This window comes from Hermetia illucens, chromosome 5 (assembly GCF_905115235.1).
Source record: "Hermetia illucens chromosome 5, iHerIll2.2.curated.20191125, whole genome shotgun sequence".
Classification (NCBI taxonomy): Eukaryota; Metazoa; Arthropoda; class Insecta; order Diptera; family Stratiomyidae; genus Hermetia; species Hermetia illucens.
In genome coordinates, this window is record NC_051853.1 from 31356159 (window position 1) to 31376759 (window position 20601).

Consider the following 20601-nt stretch of genomic DNA (forward strand, 5'->3'; position numbering starts at 1 on the left):
GCACAGATCTCCCTCCAGACAACATTGACGAGGAGATGCTGCGGAATGCTGACAGGTGGAGCCTTGTTGCATATAACGTTTGGGGTTTTCTCGGTGCGAACTTCTTGATTTGAAGGCTCCGCAAGGCGGGAGAGTTCGGAGGCTAGCCCGAAGTAATGTAACAAATGGTTCCAGACTAGTTCTCTGACGACAGGAGGGGTTTATTTGGTAGTTCGACGACTTACCGTTGCGGGAATCTAACACTGCGTGTAACTGCATTCACCTACTCTAGTCACTCCTCCCCCCCCCCCCCCCCCAAAATTGTATGTTATATTAATAAAAATGCTTGAAAAAAAAACGAAGTCATTTTTCTAGAAAATTGTATTTATACACATTTGCACATTGTCTCCACATTACAATATATTAAATCCCTCACTTTAAAATTATAATCATAAGAATTAACTAGAAAAGTTTTATATTAAAAAAGAACGCACGAGCCAAAGTAAACTTTCTGATCAATTTGCAACTACGTAAATAACAACAAAGTAGTGTCAAGAAAAACTTTGAAGAAACCAAAAATAATCCGCTGATCAACAAAGTAAAGAACAGTAGCAGACAAAAATAATAAAAATAAAGACGACTCTACATACAAGACATATTGACACTGGGTACAAATTGCATTTTCTGCTTACATTTTATTTTCTCATTTTAATCTAAAAAACTCTGAACCGAGTAATTCTAACCATCAATCTTCACTCACTTCAGATTTGTTCAAGCGGGAAAAGTGCGAGTGCCCGACAATTCCAGATGTGAAATAAAACGAAGGCACACCGTTAACGGTAGTGTATGTAGCCGCCACGACTGGTATTAGGTATCCGCGTTCTCACACAATCGATCTTCTTTTCTCTCTTTCTTACTTAGTTGAATATTTAATTTAAATTTCTTTAATTATAAAAACAATGTTCCTAATTCGATTGAAGGAATGCTGTTTGCCAATCGATCTAACCGAGCAAACAAACAAAGCTGGGAGTTGATGCGAAGATGTGGCTACGATTAGCTCCATACGTCGGCGGAGTAACGTTTTTGTGTTTCCATTTTCTTGATGAATTGTTGCGCTTCAGTTTCACTCATATTTCCTTTGCTTGATATCACCTTAAGGAGAATATTTCGAACGTCTGTCGCCATATTTTTCGCGTCACTAAACGGATTGGATCGATTAGGACGAAGCAATTTGGAATTGAGCGAACAAGTCAACTTACCCACAAATGTATAAATGACCTTTGTTCTCGCCAATCACTTTCCAGATTAGGTCCGCGTCTTGTTCTAAGAGATGAGTGACATAAATTTTATGTGCCTGATCCCGCGAGAAAGCTACCTTCATCGTCAACAGACCGCTGTTAACGTAAGTTTCCAACTCCTTTAAAATTTAACAGGCAAAGTTTTCGGTTGGTTATTGGAAGGGTCCGAAGTAGAATAAATTCAAATTTACCTCTTGATAAATGAAATCTTCGCTCTTCTTTCTACAACCGAAGTACAGGATTGTCTCCCCAACTTCCTTGCCTTCGTCTTTGCAGAATTGCCTCTCCTGGATGAAACCACGGAATGGAGCCAATCCAGTGCCGGGCCCAACCATCAAAATAGGAATTTCCGGTTTAGTAGGCAGACGGAACTGACTCTTACGAATGTAGATAGGCACTCTAGGCAACGGCTCCCCATCGTGAGGATGCTTTTGAGCGAGGAAAGTAGTCGCCACACCTTTGTTAATACGACCGGTTGGGGTTTCGTATTTTACAAGAACAGCTGTCACGTGAACAGTTGTTGGATGAAGCTTAAAGAAGAAATAAAATTTAAGCAATTAACATAACTTTTCAATCTACATGAATCTCTATTAACTTACCTTAGCTGATGATGAAATTGAATAGTAACGTGGCTGCAATCTTGGCAACAATTCACATAAATGGTCAATTGGAGGTTTACACGATTTGATGTCTTCAAGAATATGCACAATATTTCTACATGCATCTTGAATCCAAGATTGATATTTGGCTTTTCCTTCTGGGGTTGTAGATGCCATATGTCTAAGGAGTTCCTTTTCTTTCTCATCTGAACAGTATTCAGCCAATTCCTTCAAGATATGCGTTCTTGGAATAGCAGTGATTTCCAAGTAATGAGTTAACGCTGTTCGATAAGTAGTAGGACAGGGGAATGGATGCTTCTTGCTACTTTCCGTATCTGTATTCACTAACGAGAAAATTGTATCCAAATCCGCGTTGCAATATTTTGCAATCTTTTCCACTAATTCCTTATCGTTCACAGGATACATAGCTAAATGATCTCCAGCTTCATATCGCATTTTCGACCCTTCAATGTCGAATTCAATATGCATGCACGAGCGATCGCCACCCTTATGTAGTTCACGGTTAACTTTGATTGAAGCCAAGAATGGATTCTTCGCGTCGAAAGGTGGTCGTTGATTTTGTAGTGAGTGAAGACGTGCCACTTCACCAGTGTAAATTCGATCAGGTTGAGCATCAGGCTGTTCCAGCAGTCTGTATTGTCTCATAAGGACTTCTTCGCCGCCTCCTTCGATGCCAAAGTTGTCACACACTGCTGGCCAGAATCGGTCCTTCCATGTGATGAAATCATCTTCAATGCTGTAAAAGAAAGGAAACTAATTGAACTTTTTGTCCTCTTCCAAATATTTGAAGGAATGCATACTTCGCATCGTCGTCACCGAGACCTAATTCGAATACTCTGTTTGCGCCTAATTCTTCTAAACGTTTATCTACGTAGATAGCTACCTTGTTGTAATGTTCATAGGTTTTATTACCTAGACCAAAAACCTGGAACAAATGATAAAGATAGATTAGTTTCGAGTAGATATTCCAATATATTTTATTTTAAATTGCAGATTTATTTTTTAACACAAAATCAGCTATTAGTAGTCATACATGAATTTCCAACTCCATTTCAGTATTCTAGGCTAAATAAACCCACAAAAACGGGCACACGCTTAAGCCAGTGCTTCCTCTAGAAAACCCTGAAAACATTTTTACATTCGATGTTTGGCATGTCCACCAGAGCCATCATTAATTTCTTGTTTAGGAAATGAAGAACCTACGCCCGCATCCACTTGATGTCGAACCGGCCCAATTTCTCTCACTCCAGGGCAACAGTTTCCTCCAGAGCATCTAGAGCAAGAAATTTAACTTTTGCTTAGATTTTACGTTGAGTATAATTCACACCCACGTCGTGTTTGCAGTTATATATGGTCAAGCAGCCACTCACGTTACTTCCAGGGCAGAGGTGAAGCAGTTCAGAAGATGTTTCCTAAAGGTGACATTTTGATCGTGATAAATAATCTGAACATCAAGGTGGGCACTGACAACAGCTTGTTCCGGCATTGTGGTAGCGAGGCTTACTCTTGGTGACCATAACGACATCGATGAAACGTTGGTGGACTTCTGCAGTTTTTAACGCGCCTTCATCGACAGCGCAATGTTCAAGCACGGAGCCAGGACACAGGCTACCGGAAAAAATCATCTAATCAAATCGACGATATCACGATCAACCGTAGATTTAGAAGTTGATTTCTGAATATGCGTAATAAAACAGATGTTGACATCAACCTCAAAAGGGGTCTGCATCTGACGATCATTCTCCTTAGATGCATGTCGCTACTGCCTTTTTTCACAAGGGAATAGATCCCCCCCAAATTCAATACGGCGTGTCTCCGCATTTAACGGTAGGAAAACTTTCTCCTGTGCAAAAGGCACAAGCTCTATACAGCCCACCCGAGAATATTGATGAGCACTAAGCCGCTATCGAAAGTTCCTTCATCTCTGGTACAGATAAAGTTGACGGCCACATCCTAAAACCCCGTCATAAGACCTGGCTAATTGCGGAATGGTAAAGGCGGGTCAATGAACTTAGTGAAAAAGAATTAGAAGTTCAGCACAGTGCGCGGTGTTTCAGAGGGAAGTTTACCATTGCATTGGTGAGAGAAGCAGAACCTACCGGAAATAACAATAACAAATGCTTGAACAACATAGATCAGACCGTTTTGGATTATCCTTTACCAAACAAATTAACACTTTTCAGGATAATTGTGAAGCAGTGTCTCCGTCAGTTTAGTTTATCGACCCACCTGCTCTACCATCGATTTCGAGAAGTGTATCTGGAATGCTCTGCAGGAGCATGAGGGGCATTCCAAGAAAATTAATAGCTGTTTTTAGTGGCCTAAAATGTCAAGTGCTACATTGAGGTAAAATCTAAGAGGAATACGTCTTGGCTGAAGAGCGCAGTGGGGTTCAAGAGACGATGTCATATTGCCTCAAACATCTCGACTGCACTAATTACATTTACTAATCCTCTCACTGATTCATGCCGCTGGATTTTGGGATGGCAAGCTAGATTGGCGGATTGAATATAAACGCATTAAACATCGATAGCATCGAACAGTTTGCATATCCAGAAAGCTTTGTTTCTGCCAACGGCGGCATCATACTAGCAACGTTTGACGCTTTAATGATACCGCTTTCGCTACTTTGTTCAAAATTTGTGCGGTTATTTCAACAGCAACATCAAGCAAAGATTACTTCACACCAATGTTCTGTATGTGTAGTTATATGGGAATAACATATAAACATTGACTGTCAGTGCTAGTCGAAAGCTTCAAGTATTTATCAACTCATGTCTGCGTAGTGTGGTTGGCATACCCCGACCTGGGAAAATAATTCTACTGTTGTGTATATCGTTTTGTTCAGCTATTTGAAATATGGCAGGCTCCTCTAAGCCAGACTGTTTTAAGGGCAACAGTTGGGCCGAGATGAAAGACTGGAGCTTTGTACTTTATCCAAATAATGTCTTATACGATTTTCTGAGAACGTATAGACCTTCAGTATATACTTCGGTGGCATGCTGACTACAAATAAGTCAGCATCCTTACTACAAGCAGAGAGTTTCTTTGCAAAAAATGCTATCCGCAAACCCACGCTTTTTCGGAGCGCCTGCCCAACGTTCTGAAATACTGCTACAACCTGTAAAATCGATTTGGCGACAGGTTTCGATAAAATCAAAAAAAAAGAAGAAAATGACAATGCGGGGGGGGGGGGTAATTCAGCATCTACGACGTGAAATCATATCCGGGAGCAAACAGTGACTCCAATCACTGCAAGGTAAAAAACGTATACAGGTGCCGAACTAACCCACCTTTGAGGATGGAAAACTAAAAAATGATTCAATAGCGGAAGATGACAAAAGGAAGACCGATTAAATCCTCTACTCCAGAATTTCACGACGAAGCCCATGGATGAGAGCTGATATGACCTAAAACGCGTTATCAAAGTAGCAGCGGAAGTTGTTGGATATGAATCCCGCCGCCGGAAAAATTATTAGTTTGATGATGAGTGCCACGAAATGTTTAACAAAAAAACTAGGTAAACTGATAATAGGCAGAACGAAACACAAGGCGCCGAACATAGATGACATCCCCGCTGAACTTATCAAATCAGGCGGTCCATGGACCATGAAAACTACATACAATTTGCTTTTCTCAATCTGGAACCAAGATGAAGTTTCACAAGGTGGTATAATGTGACCTATCCACAAAAAAGGTGACAAATTGACATGCGCACTACTTTGTACATGCCACAAAATGTTTACGAAAGTAGAAAAGCATTAGATTGTCTCCTGATAAGATGATTAGTGGATACCAAGGAGGTTTTACGGCACCTATTTAGGATCAACCAGGTGCTAGGAAAATGCTGGGAATTCAACATCGACGTCCATCGATCGTTGGCTCAAGCAGGCATACGACAGTATTAACCAAAATACACTGTACAAAGTATGCTTGACTTGGGAATCCCAATAAAAACTGTAAAGACTTACAAGAATGACAATTTCCACTCCACAGCACAGGTCAGAGTCAATAATAGCCTGACAGATGCGTTTAAGACAAACGTTGGGTTAAAGCAAGTGAAAGGGCTGGCACCTCTGTGGTTCAATCTGACACTGGAACACGTTATACGAAAGCTGTCTGTAGGCCCAAAAGGCACGTTGTTCTATAAATCCTGCGAAATCGATGAGAAATGAGATGCCCACCAGACAAAATATTATATTAACGAGTACAACTTGGCAAATGTAGAGAACTTTATATACTAAGGTTGACAACTAACGAAAGATGGAAATGAAATGCAGGAAATATAATGCCGAATTCAACTCCCAGAGCCTTCCACTCGGTCCTGACGATTTTAAAATCCCGCTGCATACACATGAAAGCAAAATTCCAAGTGCACAAATCGATAATAAGATCGGATATGCTACGGATGTGAAACATGGACTTTAACACAAACTTCCGAAAAACTGGTCAATACATTCGAGAAGATGGTCCCGATGAGAATAATAGGAACCAAACGAAGGAGCAACTAATGGCGAATCAAATACTGAAATATAGATACTTCTCTATTTTAAGAGAATTAGATCAGAAAATTCGTAGGAGGAACGGTGAAGCCAATCAATTTTTTTTATATTTCAAGTTATTTTTATTTTGACTATTTAATAAATACTTTTTAAATTAGACGTGATAGACTTAAAAATACTTTTCCCGTAGTCAGTGAATCTATAAAAGGTCACGTATTTTGGCGAAAGTTTATAAACCGTGTAAACTAGTGCTATTGATTTTATGCTAAGTGTGTATCTTTCACTGTAATTTTTTTATAACATAAACATAACATAAAAAATCAGTATTTTTTTTTCTAAAAATTGTATTTTAAATAAATTAGAATTTAAATTTCTCTGTCTTCATTTTACAAATTTCAAGATAAGCAGGCCTTTGTTCAAAGAAGAGGAATTTGGTCTGTACAGCAATCAACTTTATTATTTTAATTTTTTTTTCAAACAACTACATCGTTCTATTCGATAATCTGTTTTATATATTAATAAGGTAGTAATTGACATTACCGTGTCACCAGCAATTACTTTTCTTATCACCCGTTACAGAAATAAATTTCTATATAAATTTCTGTTTGAAAATAATATATTAGTCCAACAGGGGATTGTTAGTTTGGAAATGAATAATAATCACTGGATTAAAGACTGAATTGTGCAAACTTTTTTTACAGATCGTTATTTTCATCAGATCCCCTCATGGATTTCTGGAAAGCTTATATTCCTTCACTGTCTTGCGCTACGTAGGTCTAGATCAAACCACTCCTTGATCATCTCATGTTAGTAGATCCTGCTGCATAATATGGCTACTCCGTGTGGGACTGCAAATTCTTCTGAGATTTTACCTCAATGTAGCACGTGAAATTTCGCGTCGTTGTAAGTCATTCTTACTGCACTCATGTATTACAGACTGACTGACAGTCCAAAATATTGCCAGATGACCAAATAATTGCACTCAACAACTTGTAGGAAATGTCATAAGAACAGTCCACATTCCACAGGTGAATTGCTCTTTACACTAGTTACTGCAATTCGAACTGCATGTTACGTTTGAGCAACAATTTCAGTCACTCTTCAACAAAAAGTCGGTTTAGGAAAAAATAAGGCCGCAATACTCACCCGCGGTAGCAAAAAGTACTGTTCCGCGAACATTGCGCAGTAATTTCGTACAAATAATCTACGAAACATTTTTAATTTACAATTCAATCATTCACGAATGAAACTATCAATGAAATATATGAAGCTCAATACTATGTTAACAATTCTCGTTGTTGAGGTTAGAAAATATTCGGAGTTGAATTTATCCGAAAAGATCTTACGAATATACGGTGGGCACTTGTGAAATTCACGCAACAATTAAAAGGTGTCATTATGATTATTCACTATTCACGGATATTCTATTTTTAATTGAACACGAGCGAGCAATCCTCCGACATCATTCAATGTTTATGCCGCTATGACATAACCAGCAGCTGGTTGAACCATTCTTATCAGACCACCGCGAGACTAAGTCGGACTAAGTTCATGAATAGTGTGGTCTCTGAAGATGTGTACATGAGCACAAGGTGGATAGTATGGTTCTCAAACTGTATGTCAACCATGAAATTTCAAGGCAGTGTTGCCGAACCAAATCATTGTCAAAAAATGTTCGAAAAAGTATGCAAATTGAAAAAAACATGATTTCAGAAAGATAATATTCTCTGAAGAATGCAAATGCAATTTTTTGAAGATCCGATGGAATGGCCTAAGCCGGACAAACGCTTCTCGAAGAATTTCATTAGAAAAACCGTTGGACAGGAAGGTAGACGAATGATTTGGGGATATACCTAACATGGTGTTAAATAATTGGCACTAATAGAAGGATTGATAAACGAAAATACTTACACCATCATTCTCGACAATCATCTATCGATATGACCCTAATTAGGAACCTTTGCCATTTCCTGAATTTAAGTAAAGAAGCGGTCGAATATGAAGCTTTTTCGTATTTTTCTTAACCAAATTCATATTTTTCCCACTATTGGGATATAGCACGTCTTTGTGATAGACTTTTAGACATTTTTCTTCGATTACGTCGTGACCAATGTCTTTATTTCGTCGTCGCTACCTTTCATTGGCCTTCCTGAGCTTCACATCAAAATCAAAGCATTGGCGTTCGATTAAAGTATCGTCACCATAAACTTTACGCCACTTTTCAGTAACTAACATCACATTCTTCATTTTGTGATTCAAATAGTATATAAGTGAAGTTGAAGCGAATAGCAGTCCTATTCTAAAAAATTTGTTCGACACGACTTTCCAAAGTACCCAATATTATTAATAACTTTATTTGAGCAGATATTGGAACGGCATTTTTTTTAGACTTTAGCTTTTATAGGTATACATCATTATATACTGTTTAGGATAGTGAGGGATCCTAAGTCCACATCCACTTGATGTTGGTCCGGATCAAATGGAGAGCAACTTTCTCTCACGGTTTTTGGTCCACGGATCCCTCGTTTGGGACATGGCACCCAAACATTTAAAAATAGGGACTAACGGTTTCGTCCAGGGCAGAGGAAACTCATCAGACGCTGCCTCACCTCTGCCCTGGAGCAGCGTGACCGTAAGTGGCAACAGGAGCGTTTTCCATCTGATACTAATGTAAAAGTATTTTCAAGAATCTTTTATACATAGCTATCGGTCTTGAGATATGAATATTTCAAGATATGTGTAAAGGTTTCTAGTCTATAAAAGAATACCACTTCTGAATCGGTTCTAAACCTCCAATAATTAGTTAGCCATCATGTTACAAAATGATTTCAGTGCGGAAATATGCCATCTAATAATAAGTTGAAATTTCAAGTGGTATTATTGTCAACAGTACTCGAGGTTATATCAGGAGTATGTCAGGTGCATAGCCACTGTGAAAATAAATACATGTTCACAATATCGAAGTGAAAACAAACAAACATGGTGTTGTTTTTAAAAATATTGAATTTTCTCCAATTGTGGCTAACAAGTACATACGTGAAACGTGCAACAACTTTGATTCTATTCAGATATTAGTTTATCAAAGAATAGTTACATAAAGTACCTTTAAATTAGATGATTAGATATTGGTTATAAGTCATTCAGTTATGGTTTTATATAAAAATAAAGTTCCTCGCTCATTGATTTGATTTACCCTCATCACTATATTCTAAAATTTACTATTTACCCAATTATGCAATTATGATACATGTATTTCTGGAGACATTGAAAATAAGTTTGACTCTGACTACGGTTTGGCTTTATTGAAAGCCGGAAATAGGACACTCTACTTCTCTGCAATCAAATCAAAATCATGTAAATGATTTAGATGCAAGGAAATTATGGGCCGTACGAGTTGGAGCTGAGAGATGTTGTATGGCGTTTATTTGCTTGTGAACGGTTGCTTGATAAGTAAATATGGAAAGGATTCATTACGATAATCCCAAAGATAAACAGCCAAACCAAATATACACGACTTCCAGGTCACGCGTTTTTTTCAAGCTCCATATTTTTGGCACTAGCTAGGCATAGTGTAAAGTCCTGCGCCATTCTGCATTTTCCACACGTTGCTCCCCTTATCACTTATTTCGATAAATAACCAACAGTCTTGCGGTAGCTAGGAATGCGTTCTTATTGAGAAATAAAACAAGTCAGAAAGCCGGAAGCGGGACGCTTAAGGTATGTGTATTTCTTTTATAAAAACATTTGATTAGACATTTGTCCCATTAGTACCTAGCTCGTAATATATGCATATATTATGTGAGAATACCCACTTTCGCGTGATACTGGCATTCAAAGTCTTAAATTTTCACAGAAGCGACAACTTTGACTCATTATAACATGGTTAGTAATAGTTCGATTTCTGCCGAACTTGGTAAGATCATGCTCTATGTTATGTCGTATAGTGGGAACCTCTTGATTTTTTGTGATTTTTCGGTTGAGAAATTTCTGAGAATGGGTCCGTGAAAGAAATGACTGCTTTCGACCCCACGCACTCCCCATTTTTCAAGCAAATATTAAAACTAAAACTGGTTTCGAAAAGTACTTTTCATTTAGTACCCCACATGACTATATTTGATGAAACAAATTTTAACCCCCCCCCCCACCCCCCCCCCTTCTTTTGTATGTATGGGGAGCCCTTCCTCCCCCTCCCCTTTAAACTCGAGAATGATGTAACTCATTATATGCGTAAGCGTTCACAGTCCCCCCCCCCTCTCACCAAATTTGGTGCCAATCGCTGTAGCCATTTCCGAGAAAAATGTGTGGGACAGACAGACAGAGAGTAAACTGATTTTAATAAGGTTTTCTTTTACATAAAACCTTAAAAATGCATTTTAGCATTTCTTCAAAATGCGACCAGTTTTCTGACATGGCATTTATATACGTGAGAAACGAGAAAGTAGTGGCTGACGAAGGGCAATTCTTTGAATTAGAAAAATATACGCAGTGTTTTAGGCTTACATTTTGAAAAAAAAAAAACAGTAGAAACAAAGGGTATTTTGTTGCAAAATGTTATCTACAACCTCTTTACATATGAAAATGGATGCTTTTCATTGTAACCGATTTTACTTTTCTTGACCTTGCTTTCTAGTTGGTACTGACTTGGATTTTTCAATTTCGATTTGGTACAATTGCACTTTTCAGTAGATGTTTTTTTGAATGCGACAGCTAAACAGAGCAATGTTCTCTTATCAGGTCCGGGTGACATAGCAATTGACTACATTGCACCAAGTTCTCCTGAATGACTTTCGAGTTTTACTGATAAACAAAAAATTCAATTAATCCATAGCAGACTGCTGACAAATTCAATTTAATAAGAAGAGAAAAAACCCCGGAAGTTTAGAATCAAATTAATGCAACATATTAATACTATGAATGAAAAATGTAGACGTCTGTCAACATAGGAAACTTGAATAGTATTATTCCAATTTTACGAAAAAGGCTATTGTTAGGAGATCAATTAGTTTGTGGTATTTTAGATGATGATTTGTCACAGTTAAACGGTAGTTTTTTTGGGTTTCCATAGAATGAAGTCTAAAAATATGCGAGAATATTAGAAGAGGATCGATGATAATTGGGTGCTTAGTGGATGAGAGAAACGGTGACATTCTTCCTCCTCCTCGCATCTAAGACAAATCTAGGAAACTGAGATTTGCTGAGGTGACTCGGCCTTAATTAAATTTAGTAGAATTATCAGCCCTCTAAATCTTTAACCGGCCCCCAAGCAAATACTGGTGAAATTTAAAATGAACGAAGATCGGAGTACCGTGACCCGGTACATCAACTAAGAATCATTCGCGCTATGTTTTGTTGTTCCTGCTCAGTCAGACAAAAAAAGAACAGAGGGTGAAAATGATTGGACGATCATGTCGAACTATGGCGTTGCTGTACCAACGTTGGATCCTTGCCTACGCTGGGTTCGAAGCTTCCGCACGGGCAATTTGGACTTGAAGACCAAAAAAACGTCCAGGCCGACCGAAAAAAGTTTGAAAACACAGTCTTACAAGCATTATTGTACGAAGTTTCCACCTAAAATCAACAACAACTGATGAATAAGCTCGGCGTCGGCTAGCACATAATGTTCGATTGCCTACTGGCACGTGGAAGATTTACAAGGTAGAAAAGTGGGTGTTTCATCAACTGAACGAAAGGCAGATGGAGAAACGGAAAAAAATGCGTGAGTTATTTCTTCTTCGCTTCAAGGGGAAGACATTTTTGCATCGGATCGTGACCGAGGACCAGAAATAAAAACCGAAATCATGGATTTCACCCGACAACCCCTTCATATTAGTTTCAAGGGCCAATCGCTTTGGCCAGAAGACAAAACTGTATATCTGCTAGGGCCAACTTGAGAAATGGCTTCGGAATCACAGCGAAATCATTTTGCAGCAGGACAACCTCCTAGTTCAGTGTCAGGAAAATCAAGTTCGTTTTGAGCTCTAGTTATCAAACTCACGTCATATTGCATAAAAGGTAGAACTTTGCAGACTTGTACGCCATACGATGCTTATCATAATATCAGATAGGAGTTACTTTATACTATTGGGGGGATATGAACCCATACGCACAAAGGATTACTTAAACCTCTCCAAAAAGGACCTCCGAGTCATAGTGGGGATTCTCACTGGTCATTGCCGGCTGAACTATCACCTAGGGAAGCTAGGGATATCTACGGACACTGCCTGCAAGTTTTATGAGGAGTATGACGAAACCTCTAGAAACCTCGTGGGACAGTGTCCGGCACTTGTGCAAAGTAGGTAGGGACATCTGGGGGAACACTTAATACCAGACCTGACGGTTATAGGCCTGCTTGAGATACTATGATCAATAGGTACACTATATCCAGTAAAAAGGGCACAATAGTTCTTTAAGGACGCGGTGCGACTTTCCCTGAACAGAATAATAATAATACTTTATACTAAACTTTGACATCATCTTAGGCTGTGTGTGCTATGTAATGTTTCCCAATGCGTATAACAAATACGACGTCGCAAGCGAGACCCTAGAAATTGATTACTATAATAACAAAATTTCTTTCTGCTCTGTAGCTTCTATGAGCACACTTAAAATGTATACTTTTTGCCTATTCCACCAAAGTACGAGGTTTTATTAGCTAGTTTTAGTGATTTTTTTCCACTCGTCGATTCAGCAGAGATTCTGTCTTACGTAAAAGGAAATAAATTCGGTCATCTCCATAAAAAAAGTTTCTCAAGGTCTTTCTTTATTTGATTTATGTATTGCACATTAGCCTTCACGCCAGAAGTTCCACTTTCCTAAAGGTTCAAATTTCATGTTATTTTCATTACAGTCAGCATTATTTAATTTGCGAAATCAGGATTTAATAGTTGTTTGTCTCGTTAATCTAGAACCTAGCAACCAAGATATTCAATACGATAGATCTTCTTGAGGAAGAGGTATTTGTTTCAGTTTCTCGTTGAGGTTTTCCTGAACATGCTTTATCAATGTACAGGCCAGTTGCCCATGGAATATATCTATCTATCTAGTCAGTATTAAGACTAAATGGGAATTGATTAGGGAGGATTACCTTTTCTGTTGAAGTGCTTTACCCCTACATTTTGGGGTTCTTTGGGGAGCAATACACACAAGAAATTTCCTTAAATATTGGGACTCGAGTTTAAGCAGAACTCCACATTGTAAACTATTACGATAGTATCAACACTAACGTAGAGATTTACGATGAAAATCGAAAAAAAGAGAAGTATTTCGAGATTGGAATAAGTGGTTTGAATGTCCGAAACCAATGTGGTCATGGCGACGAATTTATTCAAAATTTGTTCAATTTCCAATGAGTTTGGCATAATGTTACCTGAATTGAGTAGGAAATTAGATTAGACATTATGCCAATAGTTAATAAGTAAAAAGCGTTATACATAAAAAAGCGCTGATGTATATTGTGCCCACAAAGTCGTTCGCCTCCAAGTTCGATACAAACATATACTAAAAGGCGGGTGTTCACAGTGGATTCTTCGCAGATATGCGACAAAATTAAGACACAACCGGTAAATACTAACGAATAGTTTTAAGTCATCATCAGAAGGATACTACTATCTGAACACTAAATTATTATAGAACTAAGTGACAATTTGCCATTTATAGGATCAACTGAAATGAAAATATTTTTTATAAATTCAATAATACTCACAGCATAATTCAAACCGCTCATATCGGGATCACTATTTTGAATCCATTCATAGAATTCAACAGCATTATCAGTTGGATCACCTTCACCATATGTGGCCAAACAGAAAACAGCCAACGAATTCGGAATTGTCTTAAGCTTAAGGAGTTCTTCCTAAAATCGTAAAACAACACAAAATGATTTACACTCACTCAATTCCTGAGTAGCTATATGAACATTTTCTAAACATACCATATCACATTCTTCCGGATCAGCAACCATTCCTTTCATTTGATAACGAATTCCCTCTTTGGCTAAACGTCCAGCAAATTCTTCAGCAGTTCCAGTTTGAGATCCATAAAATACAACTAAACTACGTCCTGATGCTTTTAATTTTTTAATAAATGAATTGTCCGTTACTGAAACTGTGTTGATGGTTGTTGGTCTAAGGAGAAAATTATTGGAAATTATAAGAACAAGTCAAAAATATTAAACACGTTTACTTACTGTATGGAATATGATCTAGTAACTGGCTCCTCTTTCTTCTTATTCCTATACAACCAATATACTGCGCCGGTGAGTAAAGTAATAAGGATGACTATATCTAGCGGTCCCAGAAAGGGTTCATCCGCATTAGCGGTGATTTGTTCAATCTTTTCTTGTTCCATTTCTGTAAGAAAAAGAAAGGAAATTTACAAATTAAATATGCTAGAAGTAGTAAAGGAAAGTTTTTGTAGACCGAACTTCTAACTTTGTTTCCTTAGAATATCAATTAGTCCGGTAACTTGTGTTGAATATTAACTCAGCGTCGGGAATTAATTTCATGTATTTATGCCGATTCCATTAGTTTAAATTCACTTTATTGTATATGGAAGTGGGTCAATAGTAACTCAATTATTTTAAATTCTAAACCAACAAGTAAAAACTACGTAAACCTACGTAAATCTGTCCACAAAATTAGGAAATAAACACTAGACTAAGAACTGCACAGTTCACGTTCGCAAAACTATATGAAGTCTATTTAAATCATTTTGCAAAGTTACCACCTAATTTATAAAATTGAATGGTTTCCAATTGAGATTTTGCTGAATAACGTTCATTTGAAAACAAACCCCCGGAAATTTGATAAGACGATCACTTAAGTCAGGAAAACATCTGAGAAATAAACTTTAACTATGCACAACGTCGTCATTGTTACAATGATTTGTATCATTTGAAATGCTTTCTACAAGCATGTGTACACATGTTGCAAAATACCCAGGTAGCAACGTGGTTGAACTTAGATTTTTCTTTATCAATGTCTTATCATCGTTCGTGTCAGTTGGGAATTGATAATATAATAGTAAACATACATCGTTACTTGCGATTACTGAATAAAATTCGCTATTTCATCATGACTATTGGGAAAAGTACTCATAAGGAGATAACCATTCTACTAAGAACCGTTTTTATGTTGGGATGATTTAATGGGATGAGAGATATGAAAGTTATTTTCATATTCATTTGCTAAGGGTACGTCTTGAGTCTGTTTTCTGGTCAATTGAAACAATTACGACGAAATTTATGGGATTCAATCCAAACGAGATGAGTGATTAGGGATTATAATAAAAGTGACATGAATCCGTATATCGTATGATGCAAAATGACCAACGGAAAAAGCAGACGCCGTGGTATTATATGATTTTACTTTCATTATAGTCTATCAGACGGTGACACAATAAGAATAAATACTTATCATTTATAAATACACCAAGCCTGATAGCAACTGACTAATAGTCTTTTTCGTAGAGATTTTTATTTTAGCATATTTTCTATGAATTGCTCGGTAAATATCCACTCCAAAATAACAGAAGCATCATTCGATCACTATGCACTGCTGATCTGTGCAAATACTTTAGGAACCTTAGTCGTATAAGCGGAAAGTCTCTAGTGAACAAATATTACCGAATAGCACATAGAGCCTTCATCAAAGTCTTTTTGGTCTTGTGGTCACAAAAAAAATGATTAACCGAATTTCTGTGTTTGATGTGTAATTTGTGACTTCCATTTTCTAGAATATTTCTGAATATATTCGTGAGTGTTGCGTTTCAGATGTTATTTTCTACTTTATACCTAGACAGAAAGTTCTGTCCACCATCAATGGAGAAATAAAGTTATTTACAACTTATAAAATCGTAAATCCTGTTCCGTGCGCCTATGCAATTATATATTTTTGATACTTTACATAACTCGAAAAATTGGTTACCTTCGGTTTGCATTGTCTTTTATTCATAACATTTAAAGCAGTACCGACAAACCCTAACTAGATGACAATGCTTACCAGTCCCTTGTTCCTAATAATCGGCCGTTGAGGCCTGCTTGTAGTCAGATGCACTCGATCTTCATTAAGAATACATTTTAGGCATCCTTGAAAAGAAGAAGGGATTTTTTAACTAAGGTTTCTTGATGTAAGGACAGCTTGAGGATATAAGCCAACTGGTCCGGGCTACTTTCGTCTTGAATCTTTTTTGAGACGATAGAGCTCCTCTTTAATTTTTTGAGCTCGTATAGGATGTACTGTTGATGGCATTCACTATCCGATTGGTAATTTTAATCACTTCAAATGTTCGAGTTGTACACGACTATTTATTAATTTATACATTCTTAATGTCACAATAAAATATGCATAGAAAATCAAACTCAAATAATCTTATTGATATAAATGTTATTTTCTTAATTTACAGCCTAGCTTGTAGTATACGTTTCTAGCGATTTACCACAGAATATTGCTTACTTTCCAAATAAATCGTGTCATCTTTTGGTTTGGTACCGACTATCGGCCGGTGACAACCGGCGTAATCGACATCGACAATTACATAAGGTAAACCTCCACATCTTCTAAAACATTCATCTCGTCTAAAAAATACCAAATTGCCCTTGGATACAGGTGAACAAGCACAATCAATATTGCTCCAATGTTTCTTAGCTCGCGGTTGACCAAAGGCAACTTCGAAGTGACCTTCCAACCATTTCCACCTAGTTCTAAATTTAAAACTGGGAATAGCACAGAACACATGTCTTGTCATATATAGCACCAGGACGAACTCATAAAATTAAGTTGACAAAGCATTAAGAGCTACTATATGAGTAACAAAAATTTGATTGACTTTTTCAGTTAAGTCTGGTGAACGTGAAAATCGCTAGAGCTCATAACTAGAATGCCTTAGTGAAAGACTGAAGAAGTTATTTTAAAAAGACGTGTAAACCACTATATATGCAATCTACTTAGCTTTCTTTCTTGATCCTTTGCTTTCACTCTTTTTGCTGAAGATTTACGGATGATCAGCCATTAATCATCAACAACACATCAAAGTATTGTCAAGTGGATGTCCATTCTCGTTAAATATTATAACGTTTGGTTGGTTTAAACCTGAAGAGTATTTGGACCAAAACAGCGATAGTGCAGTAAGTCTAGATCTACATACAAATGTGGAAACCCTCATCCGAGAAATACATTTCCTCCACATTCGCTAGTCTAGGATTGAGGCTTTTGAATAATTGACTTCCTTCGCGTAACTATACTCACTTGGGGCTTCCCTCAAATCCAATCGCCTATGGCATAGCTAGATAAAGATCATTTCGCCCTTCACTTGAATATCATAATATGAGTGTCATCCAGTTGGATCATCAGGAAAAAAACATCTAATCAATGTCCTTGTAAAGATAGTGTTACAGGGTTTACTTGTAATAGATGTGCGCGCGAATATCAGCATAACAGGTCACATATCATTCCTTGCATAAGTAACTCGTACATTTTTTTTCACTACAGTTCATCTTCGTTGCAATGATAACATACTTTTTTCATAATTTTATAGAAATTTCATGAGTTATCGATGCAATTTGTCCTCCGTATATGACTGCTTAATATTGACAACCTCACTGGTAAGAAGTGCATCGATATTTGTGCTCTCTAATAATAATAATAATAATCGTTGGCGCAACAATCCATATTGGATCAGGGCCTTGAAGTGTGTTAGAGCACTTCATTCAAGACCGCAACGGTACACTAGGAGGCAATGTGGTCAGCATTGCGCTCTCTAATAAGCTCGCCAAAAATGGTGATACAAACCGCGAAAAATGGATGGATGGTCAATCTCAAAACAGTTGACATATTCCACTACGATTAAGTTTATTTGAGCAGATATTGGAATGGGTTATATTTTGAGGCCTGAGGTTTGAGGTTTCACTCATTTGCATTTGCTGGGAATCTCAAATCTTTCCCAGTGAAGGATGAACGCTAAGATTTCGAAGAAGAGCACACATTTTGAGTGCGACAACTGGAGGGGTATTTGCGTACTTCCTGCTGTTGGGAAAATATTACCTAAAATGATCGTGCAACGCATCAAGTAACACTTCGAAATCTTTACCGACCACATTAACACCTTCCGAATCATTGTGGAGGATTGAGATAAAATCTTGAAGGAATTTGTAGTCCGCCAGGGTTGTATCTTGTCACCGATACTTTTTTTCTTGTTATAGATGACGGTGACACCTCGACTACGCTGTTGTCACCTGTTTACTCTCTCGCCGAGTCATTGACCTTCGTTAGATGATTCTAGATTTGGAAATGGAGTCAAATAGAATTGAACTGAAAAAAAACACCAACAAAACCAAGGTTGTCTGTCTGACTGGTCATCGCACTCTTCCTATTTGCCATGTCTGGGTCGAGTCATCGGAGTATTCTGACATGATAGAATTTCGTACGAAGAACCTAGTTAGCGTGCGGGTCAGATACCTGTCGATGTGTTGATCACGTAGTGGAAGTAGCAGTGGATAGGTCACACAATAAGGGCTTCAACTCCGATGCCGACAATGCTGTGCAATGGAACTCACTATCCCAGGATAGAGCATCCAATGTCCAGCCCCTCACATATGATGTTTTCCTAATGTCTCACAACAAAGCTGTTTTTATTGAATTGTAAATGTTCTACACTATCAACAGTATAAGTTTATGATCATATGGCAAATTATAGTTGATAATAATGTGATGATTCACTGTTTAAGCCAATCGATCATTGTACCCGCTTGAAATGCGATCGTAGTAGGTTAGTTCATTTGTGGTTTAATTATGGTAATTCAAATACTTAGGTAAATACTTTTGTTTACATAGATTTAATTTATAGCCATTTGATATAAAATAATGTAGTTAATACCATTAGGATGAACCACTTTTCAGTTTGGGAAAATTTGTGTTGCACTCGTTCGTAAGCGGTATGTCAATATTTGTATTTTGATCAGAATTTATAAATCTACTCTTTCCGCTGACTTGAAAATTTAAAGGGCTTGATGCTAATGCAAAGGCAGTATCGTAACGGTTTGGATATACATGAGAGAGGAGAAAGCTCCGGAATGGGTAAAATATGACATTTCTTCCACAAATAGGGTCTGCAATTTTGGAAACAATGCACACCTACATGGTGATAGTAGGTATGAACATAGCGACAATGATGGTTCAGTAAGACAGGTCGAGACAGGTGGAAATTTTGGAATGACCTGCTCAGTCAGATCTTAACTCAATAGAACAATATGTGGCATTTTAAAGAGGCTGAGTTCATTCATGACAGGGAAACGACCGTCTGCAGATAATATAAATTAGCGCTAAAATTTCTTTTATTCTAAAACAATTCCAAAGTTTGCTGCAAAATCGAATGACCGATAACTACGACTGAACTGCTTGGACTTCTTATCACCGAATATTTTCACTTCAATTAACTAATCTAAGAGTGATTACTTAAAATAACAACCTAAGAAAAATAGCGATAAATAAAGAATTGATCAAGTTCGCACGCGTCAAATAAAAATATTGAGCACTTATACTTTTCCTGCACACTTCTGAGTGAAGTCCAAGGAGTCAGCATTCTTGACGCCCGTTTTATTATTTATTTCTATAATTCCTTATCTTCACAAACAATAGCATTCAGTTCATAATAGTAACGCATGCCTGACAGCAATCATGGTCAAATCAGGCTTCAATCTCTGGGCATGGTTATCGACATGAATCTAGAGACAAACTTTACTCAAATTCCAACAATTGTACAAGAAGTTTGTAACAATGAGGCAAATGTAAAAACATTCATAATTAAACCAAAATCTGGGGCAGAATGAATGCAAATCGATCTATGTTAACCCCGAATTCTCCACGAGCCACATTAATTTTTTTTATTTACATTCCACCCAATCTAATAATTTATCATTATTGTCCGAACCCTCCACGAGCTACCTTCAAATTATCTATCTAATCCTTATCGTTATTGTACTACGCCACCATAAGCACTAAATACTATTATACAAACTAAGAAGCACTTCATGAGATTCATTCAATTCTTTCAATCTATTTCCTGGTTAGATATGAATAATATATAAATTCTCCAGCCACACTTGTTTTCTAGCCCACCATGAGGCGTATGTACTATTATCAGATAAAAAATGTTTATCAATTTCATTAGATACACACTAACTAACGCAATGACATAATATTTACAATT

General features: G+C 37.4%; 1 protein-coding gene across 3 annotated transcripts in view; it reads right to left on the reverse strand.

Annotated features, from left to right (window-relative positions):
- Window positions 1-342: 342 nt before the first annotated feature.
- LOC119657552 (NADPH--cytochrome P450 reductase) overlaps window positions 343-20601 on the reverse strand; it is a 43275-nt gene continuing 23016 nt past the window's right edge. Inside the window, exons 1-9 of one of the 3 annotated variants that reach the window (XM_038064506.1) lie at window positions 15017-15156; window positions 14585-14747; window positions 14330-14522; window positions 14102-14251; window positions 2698-2822; window positions 1877-2633; window positions 1469-1807; window positions 1239-1396; window positions 343-1177 (exon numbers count right to left, since the gene is read on the reverse strand). In XM_038064506.1, coding sequence (XP_037920434.1) covers window positions 1033-1177; window positions 1239-1396; window positions 1469-1807; window positions 1877-2633; window positions 2698-2822; window positions 14102-14251; window positions 14330-14522; window positions 14585-14745 — 2028 coding nt within the window. In that variant the 5' untranslated portion in view covers window positions 14746-14747; window positions 15017-15156 and the 3' untranslated portion in view covers window positions 343-1032. Of the gene's footprint in view, window positions 1178-1238; window positions 1397-1468; window positions 1808-1876; window positions 2634-2697; window positions 2823-14101; window positions 14252-14329; window positions 14523-14584; window positions 14748-14828; window positions 14956-15016; window positions 15157-20601 lie in introns of those variants that run through there. The other 2 variants (XM_038064507.1, XM_038064505.1) reach the window with 2 other exon arrangements.